This window comes from Strix aluco, chromosome 3 (genome assembly GCF_031877795.1).
Source record: "Strix aluco isolate bStrAlu1 chromosome 3, bStrAlu1.hap1, whole genome shotgun sequence".
Classification (NCBI taxonomy): Eukaryota; Metazoa; Chordata; class Aves; order Strigiformes; family Strigidae; genus Strix; species Strix aluco.
The window spans coordinates 31,557,084-31,577,741 of record NC_133933.1 but is presented as its reverse complement, the minus strand read 5'-3'; the positions used below and the strand labels follow the sequence as shown (position 1 = coordinate 31,577,741).

Genomic DNA, 20,658 nt, shown 5'->3' with positions numbered 1-20,658 from the left:
TACGTGAGCACTTCAATAAGCATCTGACAGAAAATACGTGTCTGATGAAAAACTGATCCGAGGTAGTTACTGAATTTTGCACTCTCAGTGGAGAGGACACACTGTCTGCAGGGTAAATTTTTCCATTGTGTGCTTCACGATTGCCCCATTCTGTGAAGCTAGAACTATAGCACAGTTAAACTAACAGAAGAAAAAGTACAGGAAACTAATAAAGCACAATCTAAAAAGAAAGAAAGTTAGGAATGCAGTGAATGTTTTTCATTAATTCTTTCACATATGGTTTTTACTGCCATCCAAAAACGTCTAAGTGTCACTTATTATAAAGCAATAAGAGAACAAGTGATTCACAATACGGAGCTGCTATCACTGAAAACCAAACTCAAACACGGAATCTCAGTGAAAAAAAATACCTTTTATCTTAATATAAGCCAGGTCTTTAACTTCTGGGTATAAAAATATGAATGCTTTACGATTAATGCTTTAAAAATGTCTCTGCTGAAGTGAAAAGCAAGATGGCTTTTATAGGCAATTATAAACACCTGCTGGTAAAGAATTTAAAGGAAAAACTTTAGCTAGAGTCCTTTTAAGGTTGTCGTAAGCACCTGTTCATTTCACTCATAGCTTTATTGGATTTTCACAGAATTTTAATACCTCCTCAGTACTGGATTTTATTGTAAAAAGGTTGTCCTGGTTTACAAGGATAAACAACTAAATGTTCAAAAATCAGCTGAAAAACCTAAACCCAAAAATCTCTTCAGCAAATAAATGGAAGTTTGTATAATACTTCCCTCATTGGATTGGCATCACCAAGGTGTTTCTGTCTGTATTACCTCTGCTTTAGCATACACCCACATGCATAAAGCTCAGGGACTGACCTTAATGTGGAGTAGAGGCACTGAGGGAACAAAACTGGGTACTGAGATAGAAGGTATGTGACGAACGCTGGTAGCACACCAGGCCTCGGCATGGTGCTAAGCAGAGAAAACTCAAGTGCCTGCCCACAAGGCAGCTGCAGGCTGCGGCTCCCTGTGCTGCTGCTGCTGGCAGGAGAAAAGGACTGCCTAGGTCTGACATTTACACACACTCTCTGGGGGACTCCATACCCAATGTCGATGTCATTTCAGACATCAAAGGTAATGCCTTCACTACTGAAGTTCAGCTAAGATTCCCACTTGCTCCTCAAGTCTTTCACTTTAATAGTTAATACATACTCTCAACAGAAATCACAACGAATGTGCACAGATGGTCACAATACAGGTAATATTGCAGTAACTTCTGCTGCTAGAAAAATAAGATTCCAAGAACAGAACATGCAAAAACATTTTCTCTATGTTTTGTGGTACTGTACTATACTAACGTGTTTCAAAGCAGTTTCTTTAACAGCTGAATCAAAAAAAAGGAAACAAAGTGATTCCAGGATGTTCAAAGTTACACAGAATTGCCACCTTCCATCCTATTATCCCATGCAAACACCTGCTATGATAATTTGCAATTTCACTGTGTTTCCAAACTTATTTTATGAGTGTATAAAGACACTGAGGTATTTTTACATAGATTTGCTTTGAAGCTTGACAGTTTGCACACCAGCAGTCTTCCCAAGAGTGCCCTTCACACTATTTCTAGGAAGTGCACTGACACAATTGTTAGCATGGAAGGTGTGTGGCGGGGGCGAACGTGGTGTTTCACGTACAGCCCAGTGAAATGAGCAGCTCAGGGGAGCTGCTGTAACCTAATTAACACCATGCAAGAGACTATTCGCTTCTAGAGGCAAAGGCTGGCAAGTCACAAGGGAGTGTTAAAGCAGCTGTAAGTTTTCATGCCTTTGGTTGCAGAACAGGAAGGTCCTGTACAAACAGCATGAGCAAAGGCTACCCTTCATCCCACCCTGCCCAAGACAACCCTGTCCAGCTGCACAGAATTTACCTCCAGAAACCATGTTCACTGTCTGTGCAACACTCTGACCGGCTGGGTCAAGGTGCCAAGTGGAAATTGGTTGGTTTATTTATGTGGCAACTATCAAGTACAAAACAGGCTAAAGTCACCTGTCCCGAACAGGACATTGTACTACAGAGAATTGGCTGAGTATTGCTGAACTTATACTGGAAAGGATGGGAGGACTAACAGGTGGTTACTTCTGTGGCAGTAAACACAACGCAAAACCTAACACGCCTTACACACACACACACAGAGGCACATACTCTAAAAGCTGTCAAAAAATACATTCATTGGTCCATTTAAAAAAAATTAAATCTTGGGAGCCTGAATCCTGCTAATCGCAACTTCATCCATATTAAAGGCAGAATGATGTTTTGCCACTACACATGTTTAAAATGTTAGTAAATGCATTTTCTATGACAAGACTTTCTCTCCATCTTCCATACATGTGGGGCCACTGTCATCTGCATCATATTTCTCTTTCATTTCAGCTAGGCTCAGAACAGGCTATGGCACGACACACACGGCAGGTACCCGTTCATCATTCAGGGAAAGCTCACATCATCTGTAGAGTGATTCAACAGATAGCAGGGTACACATCAAGGCCATGGAAGTTACAGCTACCAGGATGAGAGAACTGAAGGATGGCCCATTCTTGGCAGAACACATAGAATTGCAGAAGCACATTGTAAGGAAAGAATTGGTATTGAAGGTATTTTAGCTGTATGCAACTTGTTTTTGTGAAAAGCTGTGTTGGTAGAAAAGGTATTTTTAATATAACAGTTTTATTTAATTCTTGCAAAACTAAATTGCAGCTGGTCTGGACACTACTGATTAGTTTTCTTTTTACAGTAACTGTTGTTGCACATATGTACCGTTCCACAGCTGGTGTTAAGCAACCTGGCATAAAGAAACATTTCTTCTTTGTTCCTGATTCTTAGGCACCCTCTTTCACCCCTTCTGTCTTTGAAGTGTGCTTTTGGTAAGCATCAATTTAGAATATTGTTAAATCTGTAATTTCTCTATGAATTAGAGAAAGATAAAGCAATTGGATTCAAGTTGATTTTGCTTTCGTTACAACAATTCATATACTAACTTCCAAAAAAATTGAGTGTTGTTTTGTTTTGAAAGAAAATCCAGAGAAGACCAAAAGTAATCAAACTGTGTATAATGCAATCTCACTTACAGCACAGAATTTGGAGACTACAGATTTGTTAATTAGCAGCAAAAAAGCATGAGACAGAACCTCTGGACATAGATATATGTTGTGTACAGCATGCACTTGGGTTACATGCTTTAGTTTTTGAAACTGCATGCTTCAGTACAGTTTGCAGGACATCAAAGCAGACTAGTTTGCGACACAAGTAGTAGATTTCTTTTGTTGTCAGGTCCCATCACGTTCAGAGAGATGGCTCCTTTTCCTGTCTGAACGAGCCAGCAGCAGCAGGTAGCCACAGAATGCAAGATTCATCGGTGCAAAGACATACACTTTAGAAGAGACTTGTTTTTCGTTTTAGGAGACTATATTAAAACCCTCAGTCTCTGTTCTTGACTGATCAGTGTGTATATGTTGTAATATTGGCAAGACAGAAAGCTGAGATAAAACAATCTTTTAGTTGGCAGTTCGTAATATTCTGATATCTTAGGCAATAACGCAAGACTTCTAGAACCTTATTTGAACACACATTCCTCTCTGAGGCAATTATGCATGTAGTAATTTATTTTAGGCTACCCCCAAATAATTCCCATAGATTGCAACATGTATATGCATATGTATTTCCATAATAAGAAAGTTGAAATATTTATTTGAATGGTCAAAGTTTTTAAGAGATCATGCACTGATGCTCTTTGATGGTGAAAAGCCAAATAAAAGATTTGTGAGAGTGCTAAATTAGAAAGCAACCAAAGGGCATAGCTCAATTCTTACCTTGGCTGTTTTTTTCACGAGTTGACATTTTTGCTGGTTATGGGACAGAAATAAAATATCTTAAAACTATTTCTAAAGTCTCACTCACACCTGCTTGGATGAAGACTGGCACATAGGTCAAAACTTTAGATTTTTGTTTTCAAAACCTCTATTTATGCACATACACATAGAGAAAATAATCAAAAAAGGTTTTTTGTTTCATAAAAGTAAAATGAATCCTCCCACCACCCACCAAAAATTTCTGTCCTTCCTAAAGATCCAATTTGATGAGGCATTTCTCCATCATTACGAAGATCCTTATACAGGCCTTTAGTAACATTTGGCCAGATGAATTCTTGGAGTAATTATTAATGCTATTTTAGGTCTATATCCGTGTTTCATAAGCATATGTCCCAATGTATTTTTTTTTACATGAAATACTGCTCAGTCAAAAGCAAATCTTTTCAACTTCATCCAGTATTTAAAAATAAATGTTTTTATTTACCTTGGCTGACGATGACATCTTTGTGCCTGAGGAAAAATTCAAAATAATGTAGTTAATAATATGTGAAACACTTATCAAACCATTACCATCCGGTTCTTACACATTATTGCATTTGGCAATCTCATCAGATTCTGTGTACAGTGTAACTGTGTAGTATAGGATGCTAAATAACTAATCTTGGTCACCATAGTGTATTTTACCCACATATTATTCTATGCAGTTCACTTTATCTTTTGAGTAACTTAAAGTCTTTGGCCCTATGGCAAGGGTTCCTAAGCATTACTGTGATAGCAACAAAATACAAAAAGCTTTTAAAAATAAATTATGGAGGGCATATTCCTTGTGCACGGAAAATTCCATTTTGAGAGAACAAACCTGTAAAAACCAAATGTTTTAAGCTGCCAAACACCCTCAGGCCTTCATACAAAGCATTTAACACCTGTCAAAATAAGCTGTCAACACACAACAACACAAATTTTTCTAGGAATTAACCCTGTTGGAGGCATGGATTAAATGTAAGCAAGTTGCAGTTTCATTTAAACAGGATCCATGCAGTGTTACTAGATATACAACACAAAGTCTTCAAAGGAGTGCAGCTGGGATGTCTTTCCTCGCCAGAACCAGAAATGAACTATTCACAAAAAACCTCAATCCTTTTTTGTGAAGAGGGAAGAAATACTAATTTCCAGCATCAGAGCTACTTCTTACCAGAGTAACACTCCTTGATAGGAGAATGTATTGCATAAAAAACCCCTCTTGAATTCATTTGAAATGCAGCAGGAAGGTATGAGTGGCATCCAGTATTTTTAGCTGGATGGAGGTCAAATTTTTGTAACAGTGACAAAGGGTCAAGCATATGCATGAGGAAAGTCATCTCTGTCTATTGGTAGAATCGCCACCACACTGCCAAATGAAAAATTAAAACTGGATTCCCAGTCTTGCCTGAAAAACACTGATGGGCTGCCGTGGGAACCCTCTTACTTCTTATGGCTTTATCAGACTGATTTACAGCTCGGTGCTGGCTTAAAGACTGAGCTTACTAAACAAAGTTCATATCCTGGGCTGGTAGCGCAAAGCATATGTAAAATATTTCTGTCCTGGGGCCCACATTAGGGACTGAATTCTATTCCCTTGCACAAGACTGATAACTTCAGGCAGATTAGGCCAACATTTCTTAATTGGGAACAATAAATAAACTATAACAATATGCCAATATAATCAATTCCTTTAGATACTGGGCACACAGGATGTGAGTAAGAAATAAGTATTAATGTGTGCTCTTGAATGCAAATAGTGCTTTTATTATAAATCTGAGCATAAGAACAAGGTACCCAAACAACACAACACCCAGCCTTCAATCAGATGATGGCCTGCAATTGGTAATTGGTAATGTTTGAAGCTTTGTTTTTTGCCAAATACTTTACAACGGCTTCAGGTTATGAACAGACAACTTTCTCTAACAATAACTAATTCTAATCTTCCCTTGTCAGCTCTTTTATTAGATACCTGATTTTTTTTCCTACATTAGACTGTAGAAGGGCAGCATTAAAGTCTTTTACAAAATAAGCAGAATCACAGGCAAATGAAAGAAGATACGTCTATTTTGACCATGTCTGAACCAATATACAAAATGTCAATACAAGTAATTTTTTTTTTATCATTAGCAGATTTGAAGTATATACCACATTATGAAAGATATTTTAGTAGCATAACAAAAGCCAAGAAAAGAAACTTGATAAGTAGAAATCAAGACAGAGGATTTTCTCATTCCAAAATATTATCTAGCAGTACCCTACTATCATCTAAATTGCCAAAGGGCTTTTAAATTCCAACGGTGAAAACCAATTACAAAAGCAAAAGAAACACTTGCAAAATACATAACCCGTAATCCTTCACACACAACACTTCACTGCTCTGCAGAGCTCTTCAGGCTAAACATAAAGCCTTTAGTAAACGTGCTGATATCCACACCCAAGATTAATTTAAGATGTTTTTGTTCTTCCCATTCCTAGGAAAGAAGGAATGCACTTGCACGGCTCTTGACTCTAAGTATGCATTTGACAGTCTTATATGCAAGCTAAGGAGAGCACTACAGACACATTCATAAAAAGACTGGAAATTACTCTGAAGGGCCTGAAGAGTTTTATTTGTCATAGAGGGAGGGGTTCTGCCTTGGACCAGTTAATGGCTATTTGCATGAAGATTAATGAGGTGATGTATGAAATCTGCAGACAACATCAAGCTGGGAGAAGCTGCCAGCACGCTGGGGGGGATCTCGGCAAATACGAGAGGGGTCGGTCAAAAAGTCAACACAACAATTTCAACAAATTCAGCAAAATGTCAACAAAGTCAATAAAAAGAAACTAAGCGTGTGAATACAAAGTCAGAAGCCCAATTGGCAAAGAGTATGGAGGACAACATGTGGGTCACAGTAAGGCTCAACAATGTGGAGTTACAGCAAAAAGCACTCTTGTCCTGTGCTGACAGGAGTAGAAGTAACTATTCTGTGCTATTCAGCCCCAGCAAGGCTTCCACTGAAGACCACAAACTGAGAAAACCTGCTGCTGACGAAGAGCCCAAGAGGAATGATGGGCTACAGCACATCACCTACTGAAGGTGAAGCTGAAAGGAAGATCCCTGCCTATTATCTAGAACCTTTAATCAGGAAGCTGTTAAACAGTTAATTTGAGAGACCTACCTGAAATCATAAAAGTATATTCTTACTATTACAGTCTGCTTTAGAAACATACATACTATGTGAAATCCAGTAAATTAACTTCAAGGAAATGCACTTTCATTTTCAAATCAGTTTTAATTAGTAAAAAACTGGTTGGAAGCTTCACAACAGTGGCATTAAGCCATAAATCTTAATTCATAGTGCATAATTACTCTAACCCAAACAGGCAACATTAAACTATATTTACGCTCAAATCCTGCATTCACGTTTTAAAATAATTTTAAGATTCCACAGGCACCTGGAGAGCCACACTGGCAGGCCGTGCAAATAATTACTCCTGGTAAAAACAAAGATGCAAATGGTCTTAGCATATACATAAATAAATTCACTAAAATAATGCAATTTCATAATATTTTGACTTTAAAGTTCACTTGCTTTTATCTACCAAACTGATACATACTTATCTGCGTTCTTTGTCACTTTTGATATTAATTTAGATGTTGATGCTACTCTCAGCAGCTTGTTACGACTGTCATCTGAACTCTCCCAAGCGCTGTGAGGTTTTTCAGCAGTCAAGGATTTCTTTATGCTAGAAGAAACAAAAATGTATTTTAAAATTGCAAGATAATAAGATAATCATAACTGGAACTGGTATGCAACAGACAGATCAAGCAGCAGGAGACAAAAGCAGAGCTAGGTCTTCCTTCAAGCTGAAGCATGAAACAGGAAAAAAAGATTAGTCAAAAAGTTCTAACTGGATGAATGAAAACAACTGAGCAAGACAGTTGCCAAATGTTTTATCCATTCCTTTCCATTTCCAAATGTTCTTACATAAAAACTTGAACAAAGTAACTCTGCACTTCATTACTATATTGCTAACAAATTGCAAAAGTGGAAAAAAAAATGAGGCTACAGTATATTAGCCTTAAAGAATAAATTATGAAAAAAAAAGTAGCTTAAGAAGGTAACAAAGAAAAGTAGAACTTTTTTCCCTGATTAACTGTTCACCAACTTTAACACACTGATTTCTGAGACAGAACAGTTTTATCAGATTACAGTTTCATATGGCTGTTTTGCAGACAGCACATTCTAAACCACATTAATGACTTTAATCTTTTTGAAACAAATGTCTGCAAACTTCTTGCATGAATAAGGCAAGCTAGGTTTGGCCCAATACTACAGACTATTAAATCCATGAATTCTGATATAATTTTTCAGCCATCTTATTGTAGCCAATTTACACTAATGGGAACTTGCAAGTTTTGCAGTCACTAGTTTGTTAATTTCACAAGCATCTTAATCATGGAAAACATGTCTAAAAGTGATCTAGTCCAAATTATTCTTCAACCATCTGATTTAGAGTCTGCATATGTCCTGCTAACAACATCATACTTCATCCTGTCAGAAATGCTTTTTGCAGGAGTAAGTCCTGAACTGCAACCTTAGAAATGGCAAGCTCCTTCCACAGCACCTCAAGAGGCTGAAAGGTCCTGCGACAAACAAGTTAATCAAATCAAGTTAAACCATTAGGAGACAAAAAAAGGCATTTAATTTTTTTCCCCCACACTGCAAAAGATTAGTAAGCGAGACTTCAGACAAACATCTTTACAGTGAGATACCAGGCAGGAGAACAGGCCACAAGTTCAGCTTCAGACAACTTAAGAGTTTGTGCAAGACATGGAGACAGAGCCTCTATGGAGTGTTATAACATGCATCAGTCAAGTGAAAGTTCAAATATTTATTAGAGCTGTGAATTCAAGCAATGCAAGACAACGTATCCTGTGAACTACAGTAAATTACAGAAGAATAAATTTCATTTATTTAAGAGCTTGTTTCAGTCTCCTAAATGTTAAACAATAAAAGAAAATTTCACACCTTCCAAAACAGTAAGGTGACGATGAACCAAAAAAAAGAAAAAAGAAACCACACTGAGTGATCTGCATAGTTTTGAAAGTCAGGTATAGTCACCCAAATCTTAAAATCCATTTCCTTGACTTTAAAAATCCATTAAAAAAAAAAAAGTACCATTTTTTTCTGTGCCTAATTCCCACTGAAATGAGTGGGAACTTGGAGGCAATCCTAAATAAACTTCTACATTCACTCAAGTCAAGAAGTTCTGTGATTTGGGTGTAAAACCAGAACTTCACTCATGTAAAGAATCAAAATAAAAATGAAGCGAACAACCCTGAAACCTAGAAGGAATTCAAAAGGGAAGGGCCGTAAAAGAGATCTGAGCTGCAGTCACTTTACAATAATTTGAGAGGAAAAACTCCTGAAGGAAGAGTTGCAATGATACTAGTATTTAAAAAATGCTGTTACAAGATATAGTAAATGGCCACGTGCAAAATACACTCCACAACTCAGCTACCTGTGAAGTGTATTTTGAGAAGGATCCAGTCATCATGTATTTTGGAATAATGACTGATTATAAGTGATCTACCATATCAGGATTTCAATCACAGACAACAAAAAAACACCCTTTGTAATCTTAAAAATTTACTCCAAGAAAAATTGCACTTTGACATATTTGCTCTGTTTCAATGCATGTTGAATGCATCTTCTGTAGCACAAAAAATATCAAACATTATTAACTTGATCATGAGATTGAAACTATTTCATGTGATGACTTGTCAAATATGAACTCATTACAGTAATTTTCCAGTTCTGTAGTGTGGTACTGTGAAAACCTTTTAGCTGGAGCAGAACTCTTGCTTTCTTGAGTTTGCCTGTGTGTTTGGAGAGTCTGTGAGGAGGGCTGGGGAGAAGGTGATGCTTGAGTTTGTGGACTTTGATCATTAGAATGAGATTCCTCTTTTTTTTCTTTCTGTCCTGGAGGTTTTTCCTTCTTTTTTTCTGTACCGCTGTAAAATAAAGTATAACATAGGGGGAAAAACAAAAAAGAACAAGCAAATAAATTAAAAAGATGGGAGAAAATGCCCTCTGTGAAAAGATGGGAGAAGCATGTAACAATTTACTATATATAAACACTGAAAGAACATTGATCATTTACTCACTCTTTTCAGGTTCGCACGTTGCTGAAATAAGATGTAGTCACAAGCTCCAAAACCAAAAAAGGTGAGGGGGGCATGGAAGATTATGTACTTATTTTTACTGTGCAGTTGTACTAAGTTTACTCTGATTTTAAAATGAATACGACTTTGATTTCAGTATGTCTTACACCTGCGGGAGCTTCTACAGCATTCAAAGCTGACACAAGTTGATGCACCACGAGTCTGCCATCCCTCAGAGCAAAAAAACTGTTGTCTGGTGCAGCTCCCTGACTACCTCACCACGCTGCCAGCCAAGGCTCAGTGCAAGCGAAAGGCAGGAGTGCGACTTGCACTATCTCAAAATAGCTTGAGCCTGCCACGAAACTATACCTGTCTCTCTGTATTTCTGCATATGTGTGATACTGCTCATCTTTGCGCTGTCACCAAGAGTGAAATGCTGTTGCTGGTCCCTAGGCTCTCCCTGGGGGCACCAGAGTTCAAAGGAAATCATTCCTGAAAACTCATTGCTGTTTTGAACTGTAGCTGAGTAACATCAGACTGTCTTGCCACTTCTTTAATGCCTTCAGTAAATGACAGCTGAGAATACATCTTTGTTTTCTTAGTGCTGTATTTATTAGGTTAACATTTGAAATAGCTTTAAATACATGTCACTAACAACCTAACCAAAGGTCCGCTAAGTAAACAGAAAGACTAATTAAAAGGCTCTTCTATAAAATAGCATGCTTGGCAATATACTGAATCACAGAAACAATGGCAGGATCTGAAAGAGAAGAGTATTCTGTAGTACAGTCCATTTTTATTTTTTTTAAGATTAAAAAAAAAAATCTTCCAAGATAAATTTCTCAGTGAACAAAGCAAGATACAAGCACTGGCTAAAAAAGAAAAAGGAAGATTTTTCTCTTAGGTTTAAAGTAACCTGCAAAGTAAAAAAGAAATAGTATCTTTCTGAAGGGGAAAATCCAGATTTCTATTCCCTCACACCAATCCCCCCCAACCCTTGTATAATCTTAATTATTTGTGTTACCATTTACGTTTCCCCATGAAACAATAAAAAACAGTAAGACGATATTCAAAATAAATGAATAAAAATGGGCCCCTAATTTTAATATAACATTCATAGGACCCTCTTTTTGTTTCATTTATTTCCATTAAAGTATATCATCTACCACCAAGACAAGTCCCTCAACTTTTCTAAATGCTTCCAAAGAACTGAAGAACAGGTCAAAACATGAAAAATAATATAAAACCCAAAATATGTTTATAAGGATCACTCAGGATTTCTTCTGTAAACCATATTAACTAGTTAAAAATGTCAATATAATCCATCAAAGTTACATTTTCCTTACAGAAAAACAGATGGAAACAGAACAGAAAGAGCTTTCACATTTCTTGACGGCACATTATCATAGAGAAGAAAGCTTGAAGAACTGTGAGGGTTTGGTTAATAATTTATAGCCAGAAGTCCTTGATTAGCTAGAAGCATAAAAATTACTATTTTTTTAATCAGAAGACTTAGCTTGCATTGCCAGATGCAAAAGCACACTAGGCAATCTTAATCTTTTCACAGTCTGTGGCAAGAAATGCAGTGTAGCTAAATAAATTATTGGAATCTCTAGTCGCTAAAGACGAGTGTCTCTACTTCTAATCCAACAGGTACACTCATAGACCTCTGCATTAATTCGTCCATAAATACAGGATTTCTCACAACAAAGTACATCCACTAGGAGAGACCTCTTTTTTTTTTTTTTTGCACTTTCACTCTACTTGGGGATTTCAAAATACAGTCTAATAATAGTAAAAGAGCAGAGGGATGCAGGAGGAGAGAGAATACACAAACATAGTGACTTCCGTAACTCCAGCTTGCAAGTCTACAAAGAATGGTCCTACTTGGTCAGAACAATGGCTCACCTGGTTACCATGTTCTGTCCCTGATGGTGGCATAAAAGAGCTCATCAGTGAGGACCTGCAGTCCCTTTCCCCATATTTTTTGTAATATCCTGTTTACAATGACACACCAGCAATCCTGCAACTCCCCTCTGTGTTCCTCTAGCACGCTCAGGTGAATGCCACCTGCTGACAGCAGCATATCATCTAACTTAGCAATTTGGTCTCGTATTTTCTATGTTCTTACCTAAATTCATTTAGCTCATCTGATCCATCTCCTAGAAACCACTGGTTCAGTGTGGGAATCTCTTCAATGGCTTCACTGAGCTTGTCAGCTGTGGACTATGTTTCACACCTCTGCCATTAGGTTCACTCCTTAACTTCTCTGTTGGGCCACGAGAGTCACTGGACCACTCTGGTTTCTCCGAGCTGCGGCACAAGGTATACCTTGGGTTCCAACACAGTGTTTTCATCTACCACCAGGTTGCAAGTGGGCTTGTTTTTTGATTGCCATTTTAATGTGAAAGTAAATTATGTAGGTATGTGGCAGCCTTGCTATTGAATATTTTTTGTGCTGAATTTGTTTGCTCTCTCCTGCTGAAATCTTCCACTTAATTGTATTATGACTGCTATTACAGAGCGGCTCTCCCACTAATACCTCTTGAACTAGATCTTGTGCAACAGCTGAAACCAAATCAAGAACAGCACCTTTTCTTGTGGGTTTCTAGTTGTTCTGGGAAACAATCATTTAAAGCATCCAAAAATTCTTTCCAAATCCCAATTCGATGAGGCATTTTTTTGATCTACATGTGAGTATTATTAGCTGTCCTAATTTTGCAGATACTCTAATTTCACTTAACGCAATGTTTCATCCTTTGGACCACAACACATTGGCAGCTACTGTGAAGGGTGGCCATTCTGAAACATGAAGACTACTCTTACCAGAAGCCATTTTCAGAAGAATGTTTAGTCCTAAGGAAAATGATCAAGCAGGTCTTTGTGAAAGTCACCTGTAGAATGCAGTACAAACCTGTTTCCAACTCTAGTGATAATACAAGGTATGCAGCATGGTTTTTGCTCTAAAGTGTTTTGACACCTCTATCCCAAGTCAGTTCTAGACTATAGGGATGAAATTTTCCCAACATGTACGTGATTTCGTCTCTGTCGATGGGACATCATCTACCTGTTGTTCATGGTGTATGCCTGGGCTCTGGTTTTAGCAACAGCTGATATTTTAACATACCTTTGTTGAAATGAGACATGCTGCTGCTGCGCAGCTATCGAGTCATCAGATCATCTCCATGATCTCAGTGTTCAAGTTGGTAGAACAAGGATTGAACAGTCCAGGAAATAAAACAGAAGAAATTCTCAAAGATGGCAGGTCTATAGAGGCCAAAGCCCCAGAAATGTACAACATTAAGACTGCACAAAATACAGACACTAAACTTCAACGACAATCACAGTTTGCACACAAGTAGGCCTTCTGTTATTTGTGGCTAGATGTGTGGCTACATATATTTAGAACATGAAAAACTATAGGCAGGTTATGGGGGCTGTTTGGTAACTTAAGTGTAATTCTACATCAGCAGATGACCATGTCCACCTACTGCACCAGTTCAACCTCTGGCCTGAAGAAAAGCCCAGACAGGTTGGTGTGAAGCATCCCATGACCAGCCGATACTCTCCTTTGGCCTCCCTCCTTTTCAACAGTGACAAGAATGTCAGAAATAGACACGTTTACCCTAACTTTAGGGAAATGTCTCCTACATATGTCGCCTCCTAGGAATGCTATTTGGCACTGAACAGTTTTCCTGTTGTTAAAAAATGACAACTACAAAGCCCAAGATCTGACATTTTCTTTCACCTTTTTTGAACTGGTAATTTTACAAAAGGGAAAGTCTATTTTCTTCCAAATACCAAACAATTTCATGGGAGTGTATAAAGACAGGAGAGTGAAAGGAACTGCTGAAAAGGTAACTAAAGAGGGGACTTAAGCCTTCCTAAAACAAGCCTTGAAGAAGGGAGTTACATATCTTCAGATGCATGGGAAGCACCAAACCTCCCCTGGACAGTTATTTGGGTGCCTGGGGAGAGCTGCCCTCTGCATATTAAGGCTTTCCTCTTTTGGCCTATCCAGGTCTCCTTTTAAAGACCTTAACTCAGATGAAAGGGATGCCGGCCACTCTACTCTGCTCTTCTTCTGTAGTCAAGTGTTGAGCAGCCAATGAATCAAGAAGGTGATTCAGTGCAAATGCGAGCCTAACACCACGGGAACTGGACTGGCTCTCGTCAAAGTGCCAAGAGTCACAGGGATAAGATTAATGGAAAAATGCTAAGCAATACCTTCCTGCAGGAATGTCTTTTGTCCCAGTGCCTGTCACACTAGCAGACAGAGACATACAGTGATCACTTTCTGATTTATTGTTAAAAAGTAAACATAAGGATTCAATAAAAAGAAAGATATGCAACTCTACACAATGGAGAAGAGCAAAGAGCAGGGCATTACCCTTGCTTTTCAAATTCCAAAGGGCGCTAAAACTTCTTCTGGTTTGTTCTCGTACAGTTTATATTTGCATACAGCATTTTTATTCCCTGAAGTATATAATTTCCCTGTCTTGTTGTATAGCACAGTATTACATCCACACTAGAAGATAAACCAGCCACTGGAGTTACCAGAGTACTCTACAGAGGCCAAGAATTTGTTCACATAATTTACCACAGTTATATATTAGAGTATTCTCTGTCCTGGGGCTGTGTCAGGCAGCCTGTTCTTCCCAACAAACAGAAATAGGTGCAAAACCTACCAATTAAAGAAGCCATGTAATCACTATCTAACAGACCTATAGAAGAAAGTAGTTATACAAACACTTTGTTTACTGTATGCAGCTGAAAACATTACATGGGGGGAAAAGCTATTGTTTGGTGCTAAGCTCATCTGACTTACAAATACTCATGCAGTGTTATTTCTACGCATTTGAGATCTGATACAGACATTCTTCATAAAGACTAAGTAGCCATATTTTGGGTTAAGATTTTCTACATTAAAATGTAAACATTTATCTTACACAATTCACTACTGTTTCATAGCTATTTTGCTATTGCCTACTATTAACCTCCAGACAATGGAGGCAGTTTTGTCCTTTAATTTCCTTGAAAAAAAATAAAGATGCAGATGAATACCAGAAGGAAAAATTTTCCATTTGTATCGGAAATACATTTGCCCATTCTGTCCCTTAGTGAGAATGCATTTTGGACACTATACACTATAGAAATACTCTCTATTTATGAATTCTTTTTAGAACCCTGCTGCAAGCAGCCCAACAACATGGTACATCTCCAAAGTTTATTTGCGCCTACTAGACTTCAGGAAGCTCTGCTGAGGGTCATGCAGAGGTAAAAATCAAGCTCTTGCTCTATTTGTTTGTTTTTTAAAAAAAAGTAATTTCAATTTTAATAACAAGTCGGTACCTTTTTGCAGCAGATGAAAGAGTTTCTTTTCTGGCAACAGAAACAGAGGAACCATGGCTTGTTTTCCTGCTTCCTGTACTCCCGTTAGTTATACAGGACATTGAGATAGCTTCTCGGAGGCTTGGTTGACCTAGAAAAAAAGTAATATTGAAGAACATGAGGTTTTACAGCTGTATCCAAAGATCCATCTGAAAAAGCAAAAGCTCTCAGATGTGGACCTGGTGTCACAGGGCACCAGCCCCAGCATTCAGGACAACCATCTAGCCTATATCCAGTGACAGACATTCATGAAAGCCTTTAATCTAGGCAGCTAGAGATAGGAGACCTGGGACACTAAGACAAGCAAGAATATGCTCTGACAGTGGTCAACTACTGCCATGCTGCCAGCAAATACATTAATTCAGCCACATCTTCTTCCAGTTGTGATCCACAGGGAGAATTATAGATTACAGCTAGCCTTTGGAAGCTGGTTAGCTCCAACAGCTGTTGGACAGACAATCTGATTATTTCAACTCTGTTGTTCAAAACCATCACAGCTCAGATAACACAAGGTTTGTTGCTTTCAGTTGGTTTGTTTTTTACTAAAGTTCAAAGAAGTTGCAGACAGAAGCCCTCTCTATATGGAAAAAATTAAGTTATTTAAGGGTTGTGATTCTAATGATTCAAAAATGAAGTTTTTCAGCTTGTTTTCAGCTGCCCCTTCCATCTTAAAAAGGTATCGACCTTTGATTATACACACTATGGCATAGTTATTAAGTTTCTGATATATTTCACTCCACAGAACATCTGCTACATCCAGCAAACATTACAGACTCCCTCTGGGGATGAATCAAGACTGTATATGTGAAGAAGGCTGTTGTCTGTCAGATGCCCACTTCACTCATTGCAGAAGTTTGAAACTATGCAGTGAATGTGGGAGGGGATTGCAAGGAAGACGGAGGAGTGAAGGCTCTTCTATTTAAAGAGCTGAATGCTAGCCTGGCACTTGGCTCCCAGACCTGTCTCTGCCACAGACCGTCAGTGAAATACAAGGCATTTTACTCGAACCTGACATTTCACCCTTTCCCACTAGTTGTGTGTGTGCCTCCTTTTTTGCATGCCTGTCTTATTTCTAAGGTCTTACTCAGAAAATGAGTTTTGCCCCTTCCTTTGCCCCAAGTGCTAAACTTGTGCTTTTCCCCTCTGAAGCATTACATGCCCTGAGAAAATCCCTGGGCTAATCTCACAGTAAGCATCCAAAAATCAGCAGTCACTTTCGACACCCATCTCTGTGCCACATCCCCATTTCACAAACAGAAGTTGCTACTGCATCTCATGGGTCGTGATGTCCACTCACTCTGACTTCAACAACAAGCACGAAGGACACGACTGACAGGAAAATAACAGGTCTGTGTTCATGGCAGGCTTGGAATAGTGTGAGATAGATAAGGCATGAGGCCACGCATTGAAGATAAAAGAAAGGAGTAAAAAAGAAGTGAGGCAGAATCAACTGCTCAGCACACGGAGTGTAAACTCGCACAGATGCATCATTTAAACAATACCAGCATTTGGTCCATTTGTCACATAGCAGTTCTATCAGGCAGGCTGAGAGGTAAATTAATTCTTATTTTAAACAAGCACTTTACATACGAGATACACCCATCAAGGGAATATTAGATTTCAGAACTACTTGGAAGATGGCAGAAATGGGCTGACCTGCACTAACCATATACTGCTTCAAACGCACCAAGCAGCATGTGACCACATCTGAAATTCAGATCAGGAAAACCAAAAGGAGCATATCCCAGGCAGAAATGAGAATAAAGGAAATCTGAAGAAAGTAAAGACACACTTAAATACAGAAACACTGCAGTGATCATTGTTCTTCCTAAATTGTGCATAAACCAACTTAGTGTGATTCCTTCCAACCAGTACTTCTTAGAGATCATTTTATTTGCAACATACACATTTGGAATACAGATTTTATTTTAAAAGTTAATATACTGTACAAAACCTCTAAAGCTTATGAGATTTTTACCCCCCCTGTGTACTTAGATGCAAGAACAAAAGCGTATGACCTTAAAAAGCACTTTTAGTATTAGAAGCCTATAAATTAGCTTCTTTTATTTTCAGTGACAAAGTAAATCATCTTCTTTGTGGAGATGCATAATATCAAGGCCTATGCTTCACTCTTGAACTGCGTATGACCTTAACATCTCCGTCTGCTCATTGTAATAAATCGATGCCTCTCCAACCAGCACTAGCACGGCTTTCCAGAAACGTGAATCAGGAGACACAATAGCGGTAATTCTCAGTAGGGTGGGGAAAGCATTCTGTGGAAAGTTGAAAGAACCGTGCTACAGACAGCGTACACAAACTTAATAAAATGGGGAACAAACTGGTCAGTTTTCTCAAGCAAGGAACACATTGCTATTTTGTTCACTGACAACATCTAGAATAATTCCCCCTACTAGGTAAGAAAAGTGTTAGCTCCTGATTACGTCCAAGGACAAAACTGATTATGAATAAAACTGTACATCAATGTATACTTATGACAGCAACGTGCACTACTCCATGCAATGATGAATGCAATAATAATAATTTTTTTTTAAAAAAAAAGGATCCATATGGCAGTTTTTGAGTTATTTGCTTTTCAATAAAGTGGATATTGATGGTAGATCTGCAGAGTACTTCCTAATTTCAACAAGTGGCATGTAAAATTAAGTTTGAGATGAAGATTTCTGAATCGAAGTAAGAACAATTTTTGTAAAATGACTAACAATTACACATATCCCTGATCTCTTCGATCATTCACTTATTGAAAAAGTGACCGAAACATTTGGACACAGACCAAAACATCAATAACTATGAAAAACTGTATTGAAAGATTTTTTTTTTTTTAAGTGTCAAAAAATATATCAGGCTTTCTTACACGCCAGAAAAAAATCTTGGTCAGTCACAGTTGAGTGTGCCGCACTCAGTGCGCAATAAAATGTAAAAACCAACAAAAATAATGAAAAAGAAACTAAACAAAAACCTCAAACCCAACACCCCTAAGAAGCAAGCCCCCTCCAGACTCTCTCTATATACCTTTTTAACTAGCTATTCAAAAATGACATTCAGAATACCTATTTTTAAAGGGGAGAAAAAAAAAAAAAAAAAACCAAGTAAACTATTATATGAATAGAAAATGCATTCAAATTTTACACTGTGAGAAGGAAGGGCAAGTTTAAGCCCTGTGCACATCTCAGGCAGTGGAGCAGTGAAGCCTGGCTGCCCACGGGGTCAGAAATACACAACAGGGATCTTCCCAGCCAGGTCAGAAGCCCAGGGAAGCTGACCCACCAGTCCAAACCATGCAGCTCTCTTCACGACTCTTAATAAGGGCACCTCTACAGTCAAAATATGTCAAAAATTAATAACGCTATAACCTTCCTCACTGCAGAGATAATCCTTCATAGCAGTCAAGCAACTTCGCTTCACAGAAATAATGAAGCGGCACAGGAGAACACAAATTCCAGATCAATAAACTAAAACAATTGAGTTCTCCCAGCCCTCGGATTGTACATCTCTGCCAATATCATGTCATACGTCACCTACTAGCATAAACAGTCTGAAATTTTTCAGACTGAATAGCACTCAGCTTTATCTGTTAGTTTGGAACAAAAGCCAGACATAAACTGCACGCAAAATGAAAGCCAGTGTATGGTGACCAGGATTAAAGCCAAATTGTCAGAGATCAAAGTGGTAAAAAATGTCTTTTATGGATAATGGATTCATCTCTGTTCTGATAATTTTCATAAATTGCCATAAATTTCAACATATCTGTTGAGTTCAAAAGAAGTATTTCATTAACATCTGTCAAGTATACAAGTGTGTGAATGAAAGATAAGTAGGATTAGAAAAAACAGACCACAATAAACCAAGAATCTATTTTCAACTCTTTATCAGCCTTGATTAGCTAGGGGAAAAACCAGCCAAGCTGTAAGAGACAGTGGTAAGTTTTGAAAATGTGTGTCCTGTGATAACATGAGAGCTTTTCTTTCCAAACATACATACAAGGTACTAGAGCTGAGGATCAGTTAGTAATTCACTTCTTCCTAAACCCAAAAGTTACAGTTTTTTATGTTAAAATATAGTTTATTATGTAATTAATTGTGTTAACTGGAACAACGATTTGCTTAATATCTTTGTATTTGCTGCGATACTGACAGGTAAACTGCTTTTCTTCTAAAGAAAAAACAAACCCTTCTTTCTCTTCTTTGGGTAGTTTCAAATTAAAGTAAGTACCAGCAGCTACATTAAAATAATTTCTCCGGACACTTCATTCAAGTGGATTTAAAACAAAACACTCAACAAATTACATATTAAAGAAAAAATTATTTACTTGTACCAGGTTTTTTTAAGCCTGCTTTTTTTTTTTTTGGGGGGGGGGGGGTGTTACAAGAAGGCATACAACATCCAAGTCCTTCAGCAACCTTAGAATACTTCATTTTCAGCAAAACTTTACACGGATTTCTATCTTTCAAATCTATTACGTGCCTAGGGGTTTTGTGCAAATAAAACTGATGGCTTGAAGGACAAAAACCCAGTTTAGTACTCTTACTAAAGAAGCATGCAGTGTGTGTGTTCAACCACACTATTAGTCATCACAGAACCCACACAGGTGAGCCGCAGAAAAACAGACTGAAATAGTTCTAAGTGTAGCAGAACGTATGATTTTATCTGCACTTCCTTCCTAAAATAAAGACATCAAAAACAAACTAGAAATTATGACAAATCCTAAACTTACTTCAAGATGTTAAATTGTACCAAAGCAACTAACCGCAGTCACTGCTCTGCTTCCACAGTTTCAAAGGATGTCAAGTCCTTCAGCTCATGGAAGATGCTGGCAAAGAAATAGCTTGGAAGTACTAAGACTCTTTTCAAAAAGAGTACTCTATTATGAAGGGTAGGGAAATTCTTCTTCAGCATTTTGTTTTATTCAACTACTTCACTTACACAGTAAGTGTCAAATTCTGATTCAGAATTTTTAACCAGAAAAAATGTTCTCGTCTTCTATCACATGAACAAACATTACAGCTCAGGGCAAGATACTAGTTCTCAAATAATGACCAATATAAATCAGTAAAAAATAATTCGGTTCACTAGCTATGGGTCATACTTAATCTTGTTTAATAATCCAATTTTAAGGCAAAATTAAGTTTTGACAAACTTTATTATTCTTACAATAATTATATATAGCTGAAAAAAAACCCAATCCTTTTTATATTTATTTTTAATTGAAGCCAAA

The 20,658-nt window shown here is 37.8% G+C and overlaps 1 protein-coding gene across 6 annotated transcripts in view; it reads right to left on the bottom strand.

Moving 5' to 3' along the window:
* Window positions 1-20,658, bottom strand: part of EML4 (EMAP like 4) — a 165,287-nt gene that overhangs the window by 48,020 nt on the left and 96,609 nt on the right. For 3 of the 6 annotated variants that reach the window (XM_074818013.1, XM_074818010.1, XM_074818011.1), the window contains exons 3-7: window positions 15,387-15,516; window positions 9,711-9,884; window positions 7,484-7,612; window positions 4,347-4,372; window positions 3,863-3,895 (exon numbers count right to left, since the gene is read on the bottom strand). In XM_074818013.1, coding sequence (XP_074674114.1) covers window positions 3,863-3,895; window positions 4,347-4,372; window positions 7,484-7,612; window positions 9,711-9,884; window positions 15,387-15,516 — 492 coding nt within the window. The remainder of the gene's footprint in view (window positions 1-3,862; window positions 3,896-4,346; window positions 4,373-7,483; window positions 7,613-9,710; window positions 9,885-15,386; window positions 15,517-20,658) is intronic. The other 3 variants (XM_074818012.1, XM_074818014.1, XM_074818015.1) reach the window with 3 other exon arrangements.